General features: G+C 46.6%; 2 protein-coding genes across 2 annotated transcripts in view; both read right to left on the bottom strand.

Annotated features, from left to right (window-relative positions):
• Positions 1–3,828, bottom strand: part of LOC109879675 (T-lymphoma invasion and metastasis-inducing protein 1) — a 129,468-nt gene extending 125,640 nt beyond the window's left edge. Inside the window, exon 1 of the mRNA XM_031796303.1 lies at positions 3,668–3,828. The gene's annotated coding sequence lies outside the window, so the exon portion shown is untranslated. The remainder of the gene's footprint in view (positions 1–3,667) is intronic.
• Positions 3,829–10,670: 6,842 nt separating this feature from the next.
• LOC109885625 (SR-related and CTD-associated factor 4-like) overlaps positions 10,671–19,397 on the bottom strand; it is a 51,222-nt gene continuing 42,495 nt past the window's right edge. The window contains exons 13-14 of the mRNA XM_031795374.1: positions 13,891–14,017; positions 10,671–11,842 (exon numbers count right to left, since the gene is read on the bottom strand). Of these exons, the coding sequence (XP_031651234.1) occupies positions 11,091–11,842; positions 13,891–14,017 (879 nt within the window). The 3' untranslated portion in view covers positions 10,671–11,090. The remainder of the gene's footprint in view (positions 11,843–13,890; positions 14,018–19,397) is intronic.

The raw sequence follows: 19,397 nt of genomic DNA on the forward strand, positions 1-19,397 counted from the left end.
ATTCCCTACATAGTGCACTACTTTTGACCAGAATGGCTCCCTATTCCCTACATAGTGCACTACTTTTGACCAGAATGGCTCCCTATTCCCTATATAGTGCACTACTTTTGACCAGCGCCCTATGGGTCCTCGAGTACCCCCCCCCCCCCTCAACAGCATACATTTTTGTTGAAGCTACAAACAACAACAAAAAAACTCCACCTGACTCAACTTGTCAAGGGCTTGATGATTAGTTGACAAGTAGAGAGTCAGGTGTGCTTGTTCAGGCCTCAACAACAATATGTACTGTTGGACCGGAGTTGGGCTGTTGGGGTTTACTGGAGGACCCAAGTTGGGGGGGGGATACTGGAGGACCCGAGTTGGGGGGGGGGATACTGGAAGACTCAAGTTGGGCTGTTGGGGTTACTGGAGGACCCAAGTTGGGGGGGGGGATACTGGAGGACCCAAGTTGGGGCGTACTGAAGGACCCGAGTTGGGGGGGGGATACTGGAAGACTCAAGTTGGGCTGTTGGGGTCACTGGAGGACCCAAGTTGGGGGGGGGGGATACTGGAGGACCCGAGTTGGGGCGTACTGAAGGACCCGAGTTGGGGGGGGGGATACTGGAAAACTCAAGTTGGGCTGTTGGCGGGGATAGTGGAGGACCCGAGTTGGGCTGTTGGGGGGATACTGGAGGACCCGAGTTGGGCTGTTGGGGGGGGGGGGGGGATTCTGGAGGACCCGAGTTGGGCTGTTGGGGGGGGGGGGGGTACTGGAGGACCCGAGTTGGGCTGTTGGGGGGTACATGAGGACCCGAGTTGGGACAACACTGCTGTAGAGAATAGTCTACCGTTTGGGACCTCATGGTAAATACCAAGAGAAGAGGCCGTTCCAATAGAGTCATGTGAGCCAGAGAATCTTTCTTTCCTGGAATTATTATTCAGTACAAAGAATTTGAAACTATAAAAAGATGAAGAAAATAAATCTAATATTTATTGGGTGAAAAGACTAAATGTTTTGGCAGCCAAATGTGTGTCCTCCTGCCACAACCTGAGGGACAGCCTGTGAAAAGTGCAATGTCAATAATATTTCCCATCTTGTTTTGTCTTTCATACCAGGTTGACACTGGTCTACTACCATGTCATGTGTCTTCTCAGTCATGTTGACACTGGTCTACTACCATGTCATGTGTCTTCTCAGTCATGTTGACACTGGTCTACTACCAGGTCATGTGTCTTCTCAGTCATGTTGACACTGGTCTACTACCATGTCATGTGTCTTCTCAGTCAGGTTGACACTGGTCTACTACCATGTCATGTGTCTTCTCAGTCAGGTTGACACTGGTCTACTACCATGTCATGTGTCTTCTCAGTCAGGTTGACACTGGTCTACTACCATGTCATGTGTCTTCTCAGTCAGGTTGACACTGGTCTACTACCATGTCATGTGTCTTCTCAGTCAGGTTGACACTGGTCCACTACCAGGTCATGTGTCTTCTCAGTCAGGTTGACACTGGTCCACTACCAGGTCATGTGTCTTCTCAGTCAGGTTGACACTGGTCCACTACCAGGTCATGTGTCTTCTCAGTCAGGTTGACACTGGTCCACTACCAGGTCATGTGTCTTCTCAGTCAGGTTGACACTGGTCTACTACCATGTCATGTGTCTTCTCAGTCAGGTTGACACTGGTCTACTACCATGTCATGTGTCTTCTCAGTCAGGTTGACACTGGTCTACTACCATGTCATGTGTCTTCTCAGTCAGGTTGACACTGGTCTACTACCATGTCATGTGTCTTCTCAGTCAGGTTGACACTGGTCTACTACCATGTCATGTGTCTTCTCAGTCAGGTTGACACTGGTCTACTACCATGTCATGTGTCTTCTCAGTCAGGTTGACACTGGTCCACTACCAGGTCATGTGTCTTCTCAGTCAGGTTGACACTGGTCCACTACCAGGTCATGTGTCTTCTCAGTCAGGTTGACACTGGTCCACTACCAGGTCATGTGTCTTCTTAGTCAGGTTGACACTGGTCCACTACCAGGTCATGTGTCTTCTCAGTCAGGTTGACACTGGTCCACTACCAGGTCATGCGTCTTCTCAGTCAGGTTGACACTGGTCCACTACCAGGTCATGCGTCTTCTCAGTCAGGTTGACACTGGTCCACTACCAGGTCATGCGTCTTCTCAGTCAGGTTGACACTGGTCCACTACCAGGTCATGTGTCTTCTCAGTCAGGTTGACACTGGTCCACTACCAGGTCATGCGTCTTCTCAGTCAGGTTGACACTGGTCCACTACCAGGTCATGTGTCTTCTCAGTCAGGTTGACACTGGTCCACTACCAGGTCATGTGTCTTCTCAGTCAGGTTGACACTGGTCCACTACCAGGTCATGCGTCTTCTCAGTCAGGTTGACACTGGTCCACTACCAGGTCATGCGTCTTCTCAGTCAGGTTGACACTGGTCCACTACCAGGTCATGTGTCTTCTCAGTCAGGTTGACACTGGTCCACTACCAGGTCATGTGTCTTCTCAGTCAGGTTGACACTGGTCCACTACCAGGTCATGCGTCTTCTCAGTCAGGTTGACACTGGTCCACTACCAGGTCATGCGTCTTCTCAGTCAGGTTGACACTGGTCTACTACTATTGCTTTAATGTATCATTATTCTCATTAATATTGTTGATGTACACATATGATCTCTGTAATTGCTAACAAAGGTTTCTGTACCAAATATTAAGTTCTGCTTTTCTGATGTATCAAATACTTATGTCATGCAATAAAATGATTGATTAAGATTTTCTGGATTCTTGTTTTAGATTCCGACTCTCACAGTTGAAGTGTACCTATGATAAAAATTACAGACCTCTAAATGCTTTGTAAGTAGGAAAACCTGCAAAATCGGCAGTGTATCAAATACTTGTCCATCCTCATTCTACCACACCAAGTCATTCTGAGACCATTAATTTCTCTCTCTCTCTCTCTCTCATTTATTACACCCACCAGAGTCCTACAGTTTGTTTCCAAACACATTGTCAAATCAATACACATGTTTACAGATCTTATTCTACAGGTTGTGTTTGTTTTATGTCCTGCGTGCATTTGGTTTAATCAATAGCTTTACAATAGACTGCCGTCCGGTTGGATTAGAACACCTGTAGCAAGGCAGGCATGTCTGTCTACTGCTGTCTGTCAGTGTCACCGTGAACTCCTCCATTCAGTAATGAAGACGCACAGACATGACACGGTTTACCTCTCAAAATAGCCACGGGGGGGGGGGGGGGGGGGGGCTAGAGTCGACAACATTGAATAGTTGCCCAATGTAGCCTACTGATCTATAGGCTATCTAGACAACTATGCCATTCATGTGGTGGTGGCAGAGCAATGGGCACATGCATCCATCCATTATGAATACAAAACAAGTGGACATGGCTCATGCAGTAATATCAGCTTAAAAGCACTGCTATATGAGAAACACCCGGCAGCTTACCTGTGCGTTTAGCCTATCGGTACACAAGATACGGAGAAAGGTCTCATGCCTTATTATTGACGCGGTCACCGGAATTCAAACTGGTCTCTAGGAGCCGGGGGGGGCTATACCAAGGCGTCAAACATCAAGCTCATTTATCCTCACATGAGAAGAAAAACTAACAACAAAAACACTATATTCAAAAATAAAATTTTAAAAACGTACCTGTCATTACTCTCAGGTGATTATTGTGGTTGTCGTCCAGTGTGTGCGGTGAATTTGACCCGCTGTGTAGAACATGCTATCGCTAGACTGTGTCTGTTCCGCTAGAAGCTCCGTGTTTCCGCTACCATGTTGTTTTCACGCCGCGAGGTGAGGGCGGGGCGCGCGGCCCTTAGACAGCGGAGACTGCGCGCGAGTAGATGACGAGGGTGACACTAAATTCTTGCTCGAGCCAATCGGAGTCGGGAGTCCGGGACACCTCTACATCTGTGTGTTTGTGCAAACTGTGCATTATCAATAAATACACCGAGACTACACCTATACAAATCAATCACTGACACACAACCTTATTTAATAGGAATATGTTTTCATTTCTTTATTTGAAATGTAATCCAACCAATTCTTCAGACAGTCAAACAACTAATAAACAAATCACTCAGTGTTGGATAATCTGTTAGTTTAAAATAATGTAAAACTGGGCCTCCTGAGTGGCGCAGCAGTCTAAAGCGCCACTCCAGACCCGGGTTCGATCCCAGGCAGTGTCACAACCGGCCGTGACCGGGAGTCCCATAGTTACTTGGCTCATCGCGCTCTAGCGTCTCCTTGTGGCGGGCCAGGTGCCTGCAGGCTGACTTCGGTAGTCAGTTGGATAGTGTTTCCTCTGACACATTGGTGCAGCTGCCTTCCGGGTTAAGCGAGAGGTTGTTAAGAAGCACAGTTTTGGCAGGTCATGTTTGCAGAGGACGAATGACTCGACCTTCGCCTCTCTCCTGAGCCCGTTGGGAAGTTGCAACGATATGACAAGTTTGAAATTGGGGAGAAAAAGGAGGGGGAAAAAAAAGTCCAATTATTTTGACCAATCGGTGGATAGAAAATCTCAATTTCTAGAAATATAAATGGAGAAAATAAATGCCCATCACCACAGAGAAGTGACCAAGGAAAAGGGGGTTATAACTTCAGAAGGTAGTAAACTATTTCCAGTTGGTTTCTAATGTTAGAAGACACAATACTAAACGTTGTCTTCACCAGTAATACTCTCAGGCTATAAGGGGGTGGGGGGGGGGGGGGGGGGGGGGGGGGGGGGGGTCATGAGAAGCAGACAACATTGTGTCATGCAGTGTGGAGTCAAGTGGCCGGCCCACAGCACTGGACTCACTCGTTTCAACTGAACAGAGCCCGTTGGCCGTGAGGAAAGAAGCAGTCACACTTAACATGTAAGATAACAAACCAGGCGTGAATAATATTTATGTTGTGGTCAGACAATATAAACAGATATGCAAAATAGATACCATCTGGATGAGACAACAGGCCATCTGGATAAGACAACAGGCCATCTGGATGAGACAACAGGCCATCTGGATAAGACAACAGGCCATCTGGATAAGACAACAGGCCATCTGGATGAGACAACAGGCCATCTGGATAAGACAACAGGCCATCTGGATGAGACAACAGGCCATCTGGATAAGACAACAGGCCATCTGGATGAGACAACAGGCCATCTGGATGAGACAACAGGCCATCTGGATGAGACAACAGGCCATCTGGATGAGACAACAGGCCATCTGGATAAGACAACAGGCCATCTGGATGAGACAACAGGCCATCTGGATGAGACAACAGGCCATCTGGATGAGACAACAGGCCATCTGGATGAGACAACAGGCCATCTGGATGAGACAACAGGCCATCTGGATAAGACAACAGGCCATCTGGATGAGACAACAGGCCATCTGGATAAGACAACAGGCCATCTGGATAAGACAACAGGCCATCTGGATAAGACAACAGGCCATCTGGATGAGACAACAGGCCATCTGGATGAGACAACAGGCCATCTGGATGAGACAACAGGCCATCTGGATGAGACAACAGGCCATCTGGATGAGACAACAGGCCATCTGGATAAGACAACAGGCCATCTGGATAAGACAACAGGCCATCTGGATGAGACAACAGGCCATCTGGATAAGACAACAGGCCATCTGGATGAGACAACAGGCCATCTGGATGAGACAACAGGCCATCTGGATAAGGGTTTAGTCCCATATGGCATCCTATTCTATTCCCTATATAGTACACTATTTCAGAGCCCTATGCAGTACACTACTTCAGACCAGATCTCTAAGCAGTACACTACTTCAGACCAGAGCTCTATGTAGTACACTACTCCAGAACTCTATGTAGTATACTACTTCAGACCAGAGCCCTATGTAGTACACTACTTCAGACCAGAGCCCTATGTAACACTACTTCAGACCAGAGCCCTATGTAACACTAATTCAGACCAGAGCCCTATGTAGTGCACTACTTCAGACCAGAGCCCTATGTAGTGCACTACTTCAGACCAGAGCCCTATGTAGTACACTACTTCAGACCAGAGCCCTATGTAGTACACTACTTCAGACCAGAGCCCTATGTAGTACACTACTTCAGACCAGAGCCCTATGTAGTACACTACTTCAGACCAGAGCCCTATGTAGTACACTACTTCAGACCAGAGCCCTATGTAGTACACTACTTCAGACCAGAGCCCTATGTAGTACACTACTTCAGACCAGAGCCCTATGTAGTACACTACTTCAGACCAGAGCCCTATGTAGTACACTACTTCAGACCAGAGCCCTATGTAGTACACTACTCCAGAACCCTATGTAGTATACTACTTCAGACCAGAGCCCTATGTAGTACATACTTCAGACCAGAGCCCTATGTAGTACACTACTCCAGACCAGAGCCCTATGTAGTACACTACTTCAGAGCCCTATGTAGTACACTACTTCAGAGCCCTACAAAGTACACTACTTCAGAGCCCTACAAAGGAAATATAGGTTCCATTTGGAACGTAGTTAACCTCTACCACCTGATTCAACCAATCAAAAGCTCTGGACCACCTGACCAACACTATTGCAGCTGAGCTGAAACGATCTCTGTTGTGGTGAAGAATTAATTAAAGCACTTAGGACCCGACTTTCTGAAATGGTTTTATCATTGGAATGTGATACAAAACTATCATTGGAATGTGATACAAAACTATCATTGGAATGTGATACAAAACGAGGCAACGGTCCATGTGGGCGCCTCCGAGTGGTTAGGTAGAGTTTGGAGAGTTTATCTGAACGGATAAACTAATATATATATATATATATTTTGCAGCTGAGCTGAAACGATCTCTGTTGTGGTGAAGAATTAATTAAAGCACTTAGGACCCGTGCTTGTATGTATATAATGGCCTGTATTATATACATACACATACATACACACACATATATAATATATATATATATATATATACACACACACACACATATATAATATATACACACACATATACATACATATATATATTATATATAAATAATTGTCATCGCCCTCCCCCTACACTTATAAAACAAAAGTTGCGCCCATGGGACCTGAAGTGGTCTCACCACCACCATGGAGAAGGCGGCTCAACAACCGTCTCTATCATCTCAGGTAGCTGAAGACATTTGTCATGGGCCCCACAGTCTGTTCACTCTGCTACCATCTAGTGGACAGAGGCAGTACAGGCGCATCAAAGCTGGGAACGAGAGACTGACAAACGGTACTCTGCCTTGCACGTTGAAACTAATGCCCCATGTATATAGTCATTGAACGCTGGTCACCTCCTGTTCTGTTTCTATACTGCTGTTTACTCACTGTGTATGTGTAACAGTATAACTTTAAACCGCCCCCTCGCCCATACCTGGGCGTGAACCAGGGACCCTCTGCACACATCAACAACAGTCACCCCTCGAAGCATTGTTACCCATCGCTCCACAAAAGCCACAGCCCTTGCAGAGCAAAGGGAACAACTACTTCAAGGTCTCAGAGCAAGTGACGTCACCGATTGAAACACTATTTAGTGCGCACCACCGCTAACTAAGCTAGCCGTTTCACATCCGTTACATATGTACAGTATACACTGTATTCTCCACATAGCTCATGCTAATACACCTACTACTGTACATATCATTTTCCATACAAATTCTATACTGCCGATACACACTACATATTTATATTGTGGATTCTGACACATGCTCACTCTAAAATACACTTTATATAGAGCAGTATGTGGACACCCCTTCAAATGAGTGGATTCAGCTATTTCAGCCACACCCATTGCTGACAGGTGTATAAAATTGAGCACACAGCCATGCATTCTCCGTAGACAAACATTGAAAGTAGACTGGCCTTACTGAAAAGCTCAGGGACTTTCAATGTGGCACCGTCATAGGATACCACCTATCCAATAAGTCAGTTAGTAAAAACTTCTGCCCTGGTCAACTGTAAGCGCTGTTATTGTGAAGTGGAAACGCCTAGGAGCAACCTCAAAGAACGGGACCACCGAGTGCTGAATTGCGTAGCGCGTAAAAATCGTCTGTTCAGAACTGCCTCTGGAAGCAACATCAGCACCAGAACTGTTCGTCGGGAACTTCATGAAATGGGTTTCCATGGTCGAGCAGCCGCACACAAGACTAAGATCACTATGACAATGCCAGGTGTTGTTTGGAGTGGTGTAAAGCTCGCCGCCATTGGACTCTGGAGCAGTGGAAATGCGTTCTCTGGAGTGATGAATCACGCTTCACCATCTAGCAGTTCGATGTACGAATCTGGGTTTGGCGGATACCAGGAGAACGCTACCTGCCCATAATGCATAGCGCAAACTGTGAAGTTTGATGGAGGAGGAATAATGGTCTGAGGCTGTTTTTCATGGTTCAGGACCCTTAGTTCCATTGAAGGGAAATCTTATTGCTACAGCATATAATGACATTCTAGACTATTCTGTGCTTCCAACTTTGTGGCAATAATTTTCGGAAGGCCCTTTCCTGTTTCAGCATGATAATGCCCCCGTGCACAAAGCGAGGTCCATACAGAAAGGGTTTGTTGAGATCGGTGTGGAAGAACTTGACTGGCTTGTACAGAGCCCTGACCTCAACCCCATCGAACACATTTGGGATGAATTGGAATGCCAACCGCCAGCTAGGCCTAATCGCCCAACATCAGTGCCCGACCTCACTAATGCTCTTGTGGCTGAACGGAAGCAAGTCCCTGCGGCAATGGTCCAACATCTAGTGGAAGGCCTTCCCAGAAGAGAGGAGGCTGTTAGAGCAGCAATGTTCCAACATCTAGTGGAAAGCCTTCCCAGAAGAGTAGAGGCTGTTATAGCAGCAATGTTCCAACATCTAGTGGAAGGCCTTCCCAGAAGAGTGGAGGCTGTTATAGCAGCAATGTTCCAACATCTAGTGGAAGGCCTTCCCAGAAGAGAAGAGTGGAGGCTGTTATAGCAGCAATGTTCCAACATCTAGTGGAAAGCCTTCCCAGAAGAGTGGAGGCTGTTATAGCAGCAATGTTCCTACATCTAGTGGAAAGCCTTCCCAGAAGAGAAGAGTGGAGGCTGTTATAGCAGCAATGTTCCTACATCTAGTGGAAAGCCTTCCCAGAAGAGTGGAGGCTGTTATAGCAGCAATGTTCCAACATCTAGTGGAAAGCCTTCCCAGAAGAGTGGAGGCTGTTATAGCAGCAATGTTCCAACATCTAGTGGAAAGCCTTCCCAGAAGAGTGGAGGCTGTTATAGCAGCAAAGGAGAAGACCAACTCCATATTAATGGCCATGATGTTGGACGAGCAGGTGTCCACATACTTTGGGCCATCTGTCTACTCTGGATTGTTAAATTGGACTCGTTCTGTCATTTCTTGATTTGATTTGTTATTATTTGTGTATCTTTGTGTTGTATCTGCGAGACATTCTACTGCACTGATGGAGCATTTTGTTGCACCTCCTATGACACCTGCAAAATGTGACCTGTTTACACGTGTGTGTGTGTGTGTGTGTGTGTGTGTGTGTGTGTGTGTGTGTAAACCGACCTCAACCACTCCAGGACCCCTGGACATTGAATAACGTCCTGATTACTGACCTGTATATACACGTACATTCTCCTACGTACATCGTAGTTCTTGTGGTTTCGATTCAGTCATTTGTATTTTATTTTCTATCATTATCTATATTAGTGTCACTGCATTGTTGGGAAAGACCTCTGAAGGTTAGACGTTCCCTGTACTGTTTAACATCCTGTGTTTGATGAGGATTGTTTTTCCCTGTGTTTTCCCCCAGACACAATTCTGGACAGGGACTTGCCCAACTTCTCAAGGGGCCTAGCCCGCACCGTATTCCCTGGTGCAAAGTAGGGCACTATATACAGAATAGGGTGGAATTTGTCAGGCTTCCCAAGTCAGACCCTATCTACTATCCCATGTAAAGAAGTGATACAGCACCCCCTACTGGTAGACAATGGAACTGCCTAGTGTCCCTTGTATGAGTGAGTTAAAACAAAAATAACATTTAACATGCATCCCATGAAGAACTTACAAAAAAAAAGACACTTAAATTTGTACAAAAATAGTTTACTAAAAACAAACTGCTAATGATAAATTCTGAAGCAAAAGATTTTCATGTTTTGAACCCCCCCCCCCCCCCCCCATCAATACAAGGATGATGGTGTTTTCAGGTCAACTTCCTGTTTCTCCTCACTGCCCTAGTGACAGACTTCCTGTTTCTCCTCACTGCCCTAGAGACAGACTTCCTGTTTCTCCTCACTGCCCTAGTGACAGACTTCCTGTTTCTCCTCACTGCCCTAGAGACAGACTTCCTGTTTCTCCTCACTGCCCTAGTGACAGACTTCCTGTTTCTCCTCACTGCCCTAGTGACAGACTTCCTGTTTCTCCTCACTGCCCTAGTGACAGACTTCCTGGAGAAGAAACAGAAAAACAGTCACTCAAAATATACAAAAAAAAACCTGATTATTGGCCATCAGCACAAATACAATATATACAAATCAGTATTCTTCTCTCTGTGGTTTTCTGTCAGAACATACCAGCTCAAAAAGGCAGGACAAAAATTCTTCATATGAACAGACTTCAAAATTAGACTTCCACTGGTTTAAACGGTGATATTCTGATAGGGTAGGTTTCCCAGACACAGATTAAACCTAGTCCTGAACTAAGAAGTCGTTCTAACAGAGGTCCTCCATTGAACATGCTTTTTATTAAATGGACTGGGCTTATTCTATCATTTGGGAAACTGTCCCATTCATTTTCTTTTCTCTGTGTTAGTCTTAATGTCTTTGGAACGGTGGAGATACTCGTCAGGGACAGGCTGTACATTACAATGTCTGCGTGTGACTCCGTGTGACTCCATGTGCCCAGTCTCCAAGTCGTTCTCCAGGTCAGACATCTGGGTTATGTTCAGCAAAACAAAAACAAAAAAAACTCTTGGGTTTTTACTGGACAAGTTCAGGTAGTTCATTCCCGTTTCACTCTGTTCCAAAACATTTTCTCCCTGCTGAACAGGACCCTGGATGATCCCCCCCCCCCAGTCTCTACGGCTGAACCCTCCTGGCCCCGCCTCATCACCATTCAAATCTATCCCGTTGGTTCATGAAGCGGTCCCTCCCCTCAGGCCCATCTATGGGCCGACCATTTCCCCCTCCTCCCCCTCCTCTAGGAAACCCTCTCCCCCGCTCCCCAAACCTCCCCTCAGGCCCATCTATGGGCCGACCATTTCCTCCTCCTCCTCCTCTAGGAAACCCTCTCCCCCGCTCCCCAAACCTCCCCCCGTCCCCGTCACGTCCCCCAAACCCTGGCCTCTCGCCCCTGAAGTGTCTCCCGCCCTCCCAGTTGCCTTCTTCTTCCCCGGGGGGTCCGGGCTGGAAGGGATGTCTGGGGGGTCCAGGCTGGAAGGGATGTCTGGGGGGTCCAGGCTGGAGGGGATGTCTGGGGGGTCCGTGAGGAAAGTCCTCCATGGACTGGTGGCCCATGGGAATCCTGAACCCACCTGGAGGGCGCCCCCTGGGGGGAAACATAGGGTTGGGGCCCCTGGGGCCCATCATCATAGGGGGCATGTTTGGGGGAGGGAGGTGAGGGGGGAAGTGGGGCTGAATGTGAGGGGCTGGTAGTCCCGGACGAGGCTGCATGGCCGGCCTGGGACCCAGTAACACTGCTGGGCCTGGAGGACTCATCAAGGCCCCTGGTCCGCCTGGGCCTGGAGGTCCCAGCTGGATGTCTGGAGTGTCTGAGAGGCCACCACTCCCTCCAGCCTTGTCTTTAGATCCAGAGTCATCTTTGGTGCTCCCTGGTCCACCCACTACTGGATGAGGGAAACCTGCAGACAGAGTAGACACACACAACATATGGTTTAGAAACATGTCAAAACATGGAGCACAAAAAACATTTCATACAACAAAACATGTTGAAGGTTGTGATTCATTTGGTTTGGACCTGTCATTTTCATAACAAATATATTATAACTGTACAAAACGACAACCAGAGGGAGAAGGAGAACTGTACAAAACGACAACCAGAGTGGAGAAGGAGAACTGTACAAAACGACAACCAGAGTGGAGAAGGAGAACTGTACAAAACGACAACCAGAGAGGAGAAGGAGAACTGTACAAAACGACAACCAGAGGGGAGAAGGAGAACTGTACAAAACGACAACCAGAGGGGAGAAGGAGAACTGTACAATACGACAACCAGAGTGGAGAAGGAGAACTGTACAAAACGACAACCAGAGAGGAGAAGGAGAACTGTACAAAACGACAACCAGAGAGGAGAAGGAGAACTGTACAAAACGACAACCAGAGAGGAGAAGGAGAACTGTACAAAATGACAACCAGTTGGAGAAGGAGAACTGTACAAAACGACAACCAGTTGGAGAAGGAGAACTGTACAAAACGACAACCAGAGAGGAGAAGGAGAACTGTACAAAACGACAACCAGTTGGAGAAGGAGAACTGTACAAAACGACAACCAGAGAGGAGAAGGAGAACTGTACAAAACGACAACCAGAGAGGAGAAGGAGAACTGTACAAAACGACAACCAGAGTGGAGAAGGAGAACTGTACAAAACGACAACCAGAGTGGAGAAGGAGAACTGTACAAAACGACAACCAGAGTGGAGAAGGAGAACTGTACAAAACGACAACCAGAGAGGAGAAGGAGAACTGTACAAAATGACAACCAGAGTGGAGAAGGAGAACTGTACAAAACGACAACCAGAGAGGAGAAGGAGAACTGTACAAAACGACAACCAGAGAGGAGAAGGAGAACTGTACAAAACGACAACCAGAGAGGAGAAGGAGAACTGTACAAAACGACAACCAGAGAGGAGAAGGAGAACTGTACAAAACGACAACCAGAGTGGAGAAGGAGAACTGTACAAAACGACAACCAGAGTGGAGAAGGAGAACTGTACAAAACGACAACCAGAGAGGAGAAGGAGAACTGTACAAAACGACAACCAGAGGGGAGAAGGAGAACTGTACAAAACGACAACCAGAGGGGAGAAGGAGAACTGTACAAAACGACAACCAGAGTGGAGAAGGAGAACTGTACAAAACGACAACCAGAGAGGAGAAGGAGAACTGTACAAAACGACAACCAGAGTGGAGAAGGAGAACTGTACAAAACGACAACCAGAGGGGAGAAGGAGAACTGTACAAAACGACAACCAGAGGGGAGAAGGAGAACTGTACAAAACGACAACCAGAGTGGAGAAGGAGAACTGTACAAAACGACAACCAGAGAGGAGAAGGAGAACTGTACAAAACGACAACCAGAGTGGAGAAGGAGAACTGTACAAAACGACAACCAGAGAGGAGAAGGAGGACTGTACAAAACGACAACCAGAGTGGAGAAGGAGAACTGTACAAAACGACAACCAGAGTGGAGAAGGAGAACTGTACAAAACGACAACCAGAGAGGAGAAGGAGAACTGTACAAAACGACAACCAGAGAGGAGAAGGAGAACTGTACAAACGACAACCAGAGTGGAGAAGGAGAACTGTACAAAATGACAACCAGTTGGAGAAGGAAACTGTACAAAACGACAACCAGAGAGGAGAAGGAGAACTGTACAAAACGACAACCAGAGAGGAGAAGGAGAACTGTACAAAACGACAACCAGAGTGGAGAAGGAGAACTGTACAAAACGACAACCAGAGAGGAGAAGGAGAACTGTACAAAACGACAACCAGAGAGGAGAAGGAGAACTGTACAAAACGACAACCAGAGTGGAGAAGGAGAACTGTACAAAACGACAACCAGAGAGGAGAAGGAGAACTGTACAAAACGACAATCAGAGGGAGGAAGGAGAACATTTGTTTGTGATCCTCTAGTTGTTCATTTGGTTCAGTCCCATAATGTTGTTACCTGGAGGCTGTGTGGGGTTGAAGCCAGCGGGCAGGAAGAGAGGGGGTCCACCGGGGGTGAGGGAGGGGGGAGGGCCAGGGAATCCAGAGGGACCACCCATTGACCCTATTGGCTGGACTGGAGGCACCTGGAGACAAACACAAAAATATCAACAACTTTTTTTTTTTAGAACTGCCTTTGGAAGCAACGTCGTCACAATAACTGTTAGTCGGAAGCTTATTGAAATGGGTTTCCATGGCCGCACAAAAGTCTCAGATCACCATGTGCAATGCCAAGCGTCTCGGCTGGAACGGTGTAAAGCTCACCGCCATTGGACTCTGGAGAAGTGGAAACGCTTCACCATGATTTTGGAATTAAATGTTCGACAAGCAGGTGTTTTTTAAAAATGGATTTCATTTAACCTTTATTAACTAGACAAGTTAATTAAGAACAATTTCTTATTTACAATGACGGCATTCCCCGGCCAAACCCTGACGACACTGGGCCAATTGTGTGCCACTGTGCCCAGGTTACTAACATTAAAATAGTGTGCCACTGTGCCCAGGTTACTAACATTAAAATAGTGTGCCACTGTGCCCAGGTTACTAACATTAAAATAGTGTGCCACTGTGCCCAGGTTACTAACATTAAAATAGTGTGCCACTGTGCCCAGGTTACTAACATTAAAATAGTGTGCCACTGTGCCCAGGTTACTAACATTAAAATAGTGTGCCACTGTGCCCAGGTTACTAACATTAAAATAGTGTGCCACTGTGCCCAGGTTACTAACATTAAATAGTGTGCCACTGTGCCCAGGTTACTAACATTAAAATAGTGTGCCACTGTGCCCAGGTTACTAACATTAAAATAGTGTGCCACTGTGCCCAGGTTACTAACATTAAAATAGTGTGCCACTGTGCCCAGGTTACTAACATTAAAATAGTGTGCCACTGTGCCCAGGTTACTAACATTAAAATAGTGTGCCACTGTGCCCAGGTTACTAACATTAAAATAGTGTGCCACTGTGCCCAGGTTACTAACATTAAAATAGTGTGCCACTGTGCCCAGGTTACTAACATTAAAATAGTGTGCCACTGTGCCCAGGTTACTAACATTAAAATAGTGTGCCACTGTGCCCAGGTTACTAACATTAAAATAGTGTGCCACTGTGCCCAGGTTACTAACATTAAAATAGTGTGCCACTGTGCCCAGGTTACTAACATTAAAATAGTGTGCCACTGTGCCCAGGTTACTAACATTAAAATAGTGTGCCACTGTGCCCAGGTTACTAACATTAAAATAGTGTGCCACTGTGCCCAGGTTACTAACATTAAAATAGTGTGCCACTGTGCCCAGGTTACTAACATTAAAATAGTGTGCCACTGTGCCCAGGTTACTAACATTAAAATAGTGTGCCACTGTGCCCAGGTTACTAACATTAAAATAGTGTGCCACTGTGCCCAGGTTACTAACATTAAAATAGTGTGCCACTGTGCCCAGGTTACTAACATTAAAATAGTGTGCCACTGTGCCCAGGTTACTAACATTAAAATAGTGTGCCACTGTGCCCAGGTTACTAACATTAAAATAGTGTGCCACTGTGCCCAGGTTACTAACATTAAAATAGTGTGCCACTGTGCCCAGGTTACTAACATTAAAATAGTGTGCCACTGTGCCCAGGTTACTAACATTAAAATAGTGTGCCACTGTGCCCAGGTTACTAACATTAAAATAGTGTGCACTGTGCCCAGGTTACTAACATTAAATAGTGTGCCACTGTGCCCAGGTTACTAACATTAAAATAGTGTGCCACTGTGCCCAGGTTACTAACATTAAAATAGTGTGCCACTGTGCCCAGGTTACTAACATTAAAATAGTGTGCCACTGTGCCCAGGTTACTAACATTAAAATAGTGTGCCACTGTGCCCAGGTTACTAACATTAAAATAGTGTGCCACTGTGCCCAGGTTACTAACATTAAAATAGTGTGCCACTGTGCCCAGGTTACTAACATTAAAATAGTGTGCCACTGTGCCCAGGTTACTAACATTAAAATAGTGTGCCACTGTGCCCAGGTTACTAACATTAAAATAGTGTGCCACTGTGCCCAGGTTACTAACATTAAAATAGTGTGCCACTGTGCCCAGGTTACTAACATTAAAATAGTGTGCCACTGTGCCCAGGTTACTAACATTAAAATAGTGTGCCACTGTGCCCAGGTTACTAACATTAAAATAGTGTGCCACTGTGCCCAGGTTACTAACATTAAAATAGTGTGCCACTGTGCCCAGGTTACTAACATTAAAATAGTGTGCCACTGTGCCCAGGTTACTAACATTAAAATAGTGTGCCACTGTGCCCAGGTTACTAACATTAAAATAGTGTGCCACTGTGCCCAGGTTACTAACATTAAAATAGTGTGCCACTGTGCCCAGGTTACTAACATTAAAATAGTGTGCCACTGTGCCCAGGTTACTAACATTAAAATAGTGTGCCACTGTGCCCAGGTTACTAACATTAAAATAGTGTGCCACTGTGCCCAGGTTACTAACATTAAAATAGTACATGAATCCATATCCAGCCAAATAATAATTCATAATAGATCATTTCTCATAATAGTAGAAACATGTCATTAATCACCCATGTACTGGTTCATAATAATGGACTATTCCTCCCCGACAGCGATGGACTATTCACGCGCCCCCCGACAGCGATGGACTATTCCGCCCGACAGCAATGGACTATTCCGCCCCCCCGACAGTGATGGACTATTCCGCCCCCATGACAGCGATGGACTATTCACGCCCCCCCGACAGTGATGGACTATTCACGCCCCCCCGACAGCGATGGACTATTCCGCCACCCCCGACGGCGATGGACTATTCCGCCCCCCCGACAGCGATGGACTATTCACGCCCCCCCGACAGCGATGGACTATTCCGCCCGACAGCAATGGACTATTCCCCCCCCCCCCCCCCCCCCCCCCCCGACGGCGATGGACTATTCACGCCCCCCCGACAGCGATGGACTATTCACGCCCCCCCGACAGCGATGGACTATTCCGCCACACCCGACGGCGATGGACTATTCCGCCCCCCCCGACAGCGATGGACTATTCCGCCCGACAGCAATGGACTATTCCCCCCCCCCCGACGGCGATGGACTATTCAGCCCCCCCGACAGCGATGGACTATTCCGCCCCGACAGCGTTGGACTATTCCGACCCGACAGCGATGGACTATTCCACCCCGACAGCGATGGACTATTCCACCCCGACAGCGATGGACTATTCCACCCCGACAGCGCCACCCCCCCCCCCCCCGACAGCGATGGACTATTCCACCCCCCCGACAGCGATGGACTATTCCACCCCCCCCGACAGCGATGGACTATTCCACCCCCCCCGACAGCGATGGACTATTCCACCCCCCCCGACAGCGATGGACTATTCCACCCCCCCCCCGACAGCGATGGACTATTCCACCCCCCCCGACAGCGATGGACTATTCCACCCCCCCCCCCCCCCCCCGAAAGCGATGGACTATTCCACCCCTCCCGACGGCGATGGACTAGCACCAAGTCTAGGTCCAAGAGGCTCCTTAACAGCTTCTACCCCCCAAGCCATAAGACTGATGAACAATTAATCAAATGGCCACCCAGACTATTTACATTGACCCCCCCCCCTTCCTGTTTTTACACTGCTGTTACTCATAGTTTATCTATGCATAGTAGCCTAGTTGTTAGAGCGTTGGACTTATCACTAAAAGGTTGCAAGATCGAATCCCCGAGCTGACAAGGTACAAATCTGTTGATCTGCCCCTGAACAAGGCAGTTAACCCACTGTTCCTAGGCAGTCATTGAAAATAAGAATTTGTTCTTAACTGACTTGCCTAGTTAAATAAAGGTTTACCCCGACCTACATGTACAAATGACCTTGACTAACCTGTACTCCCTGTATATAGCCTCGTTATTTAGTTTGTTTTTATTACATTTAATTTAAAAAAATCTTAACTCTGTTTCTTGAACTGCATTGATGGTTATAAAGGGCTTGTAAGTAAACATTTCGCTGTGAGGTCTACTACACCTGTTGTATTCAGCATTTCACTGTGAGGTCTACTACACCTGTTGTATTCAGCATTTCACTGTGAGGTCTACTACACCTGTTGTATTCAGCATTTCACTGTGAGGTCTACTACACCTGTTGTATTCAGCATTTCACTGTGAGGTCTACTACACCTGTTGTATTCAGCATTTCACTGTGAGGTCTACTACACCTGTTGTATTCAGCATTTCACTGTGAGGTCTACTACACCTGTTGTATTCAGCATTTCACTGTGAGGTCTACTACACCTGTTGTATTCAGCATTTCACTGTGAGGTCTACTACACCTGTTGTATTCAGCATTTCACTGTGAGGTCTACTACACCTGTTGTATTCAGCATTTCACTGTGAGGTCTACTACACCTGTTGTATTCAGCATTTCACTGTGAGGTCTACTACACCTGTTGTATTCATCATTTCACTGTGAGGTCTACTACACCTGTTGTATTCAGCATTTCACTGTGAGGTCTACTACACCTGTTGTATTCAGCATTTCACTGTGAGGTCTACTACACCTGTTGTATTCAGCATTTCACTGTGAGGTCTACTACACCTGTTGTATTCAGCATTTCACTGTAAGGTCTACTACACCTGTTGTATTCAGCATCTCATTGTGAGGTCTACTACACCTGTTGTATTCAGCATTTCCCTGTGAGGTCTACTACACCTGTTGTATTCAGCATTTCACTGTGAGGTCTACTACACCTGTTGTATTCAGCATTTCACTGTGAGGTCTACTACACCTGTTGTATTCAGCATTTCACTGTGAGGTCTACTACACCTGTTGTATTCAGCATTTCACTGTGAGGTCTACTACACCTGTTGTATTCAGCATTTCACTGTGAGGTCTACTACACCTGTTGTATTCAGCATCTCACTGTGAGGTCTACTACACCTGTTGTATTCAGCATTTCACTGTGAGGTCTACTACACCTGTTGTATTCAGCATTTCACTGTGAGGTCTACTACACCTGTTGTATTCAGCATTTCACTGTGAGGTCTATTACACCTGTTGTATTCAGCATTTAACTGTGAGGTCTACTACACCTGTTGTATTCAGCATTTCACTGTGAGGTCTACTACACCTGTTGTATTCAGCATTTCACTGTAAGGTCTACTACACCTGTTGTATTCAGCATCTCATTGTGAGGTCTACTACACCTGTTGTATTCAGCATTTCCCTGTGAGGTCTACTACACCTGTTGTATTCAGCATTTCACTGTGAGGTCTACTACACCTGTTGTATTCAGCATTTCACTGTGAGGTCTACTACACCTGTTGTATTCAGCATTTCACTGTGAGGTCTACTACACCTGTTGTATTCAGCATTTCACTGTGAGGTCTACTACACCTGTTGTATTCAGCATTTCACTGTGAGGTCTACTACACCTGTTGTATTCAGCATCTCACTGTGAGGTCTACTACACC

Source organism: Oncorhynchus kisutch, linkage group LG18, assembly GCF_002021735.2.
Source record: "Oncorhynchus kisutch isolate 150728-3 linkage group LG18, Okis_V2, whole genome shotgun sequence".
NCBI classification, from domain to species: Eukaryota; Metazoa; Chordata; class Actinopteri; order Salmoniformes; family Salmonidae; genus Oncorhynchus; species Oncorhynchus kisutch.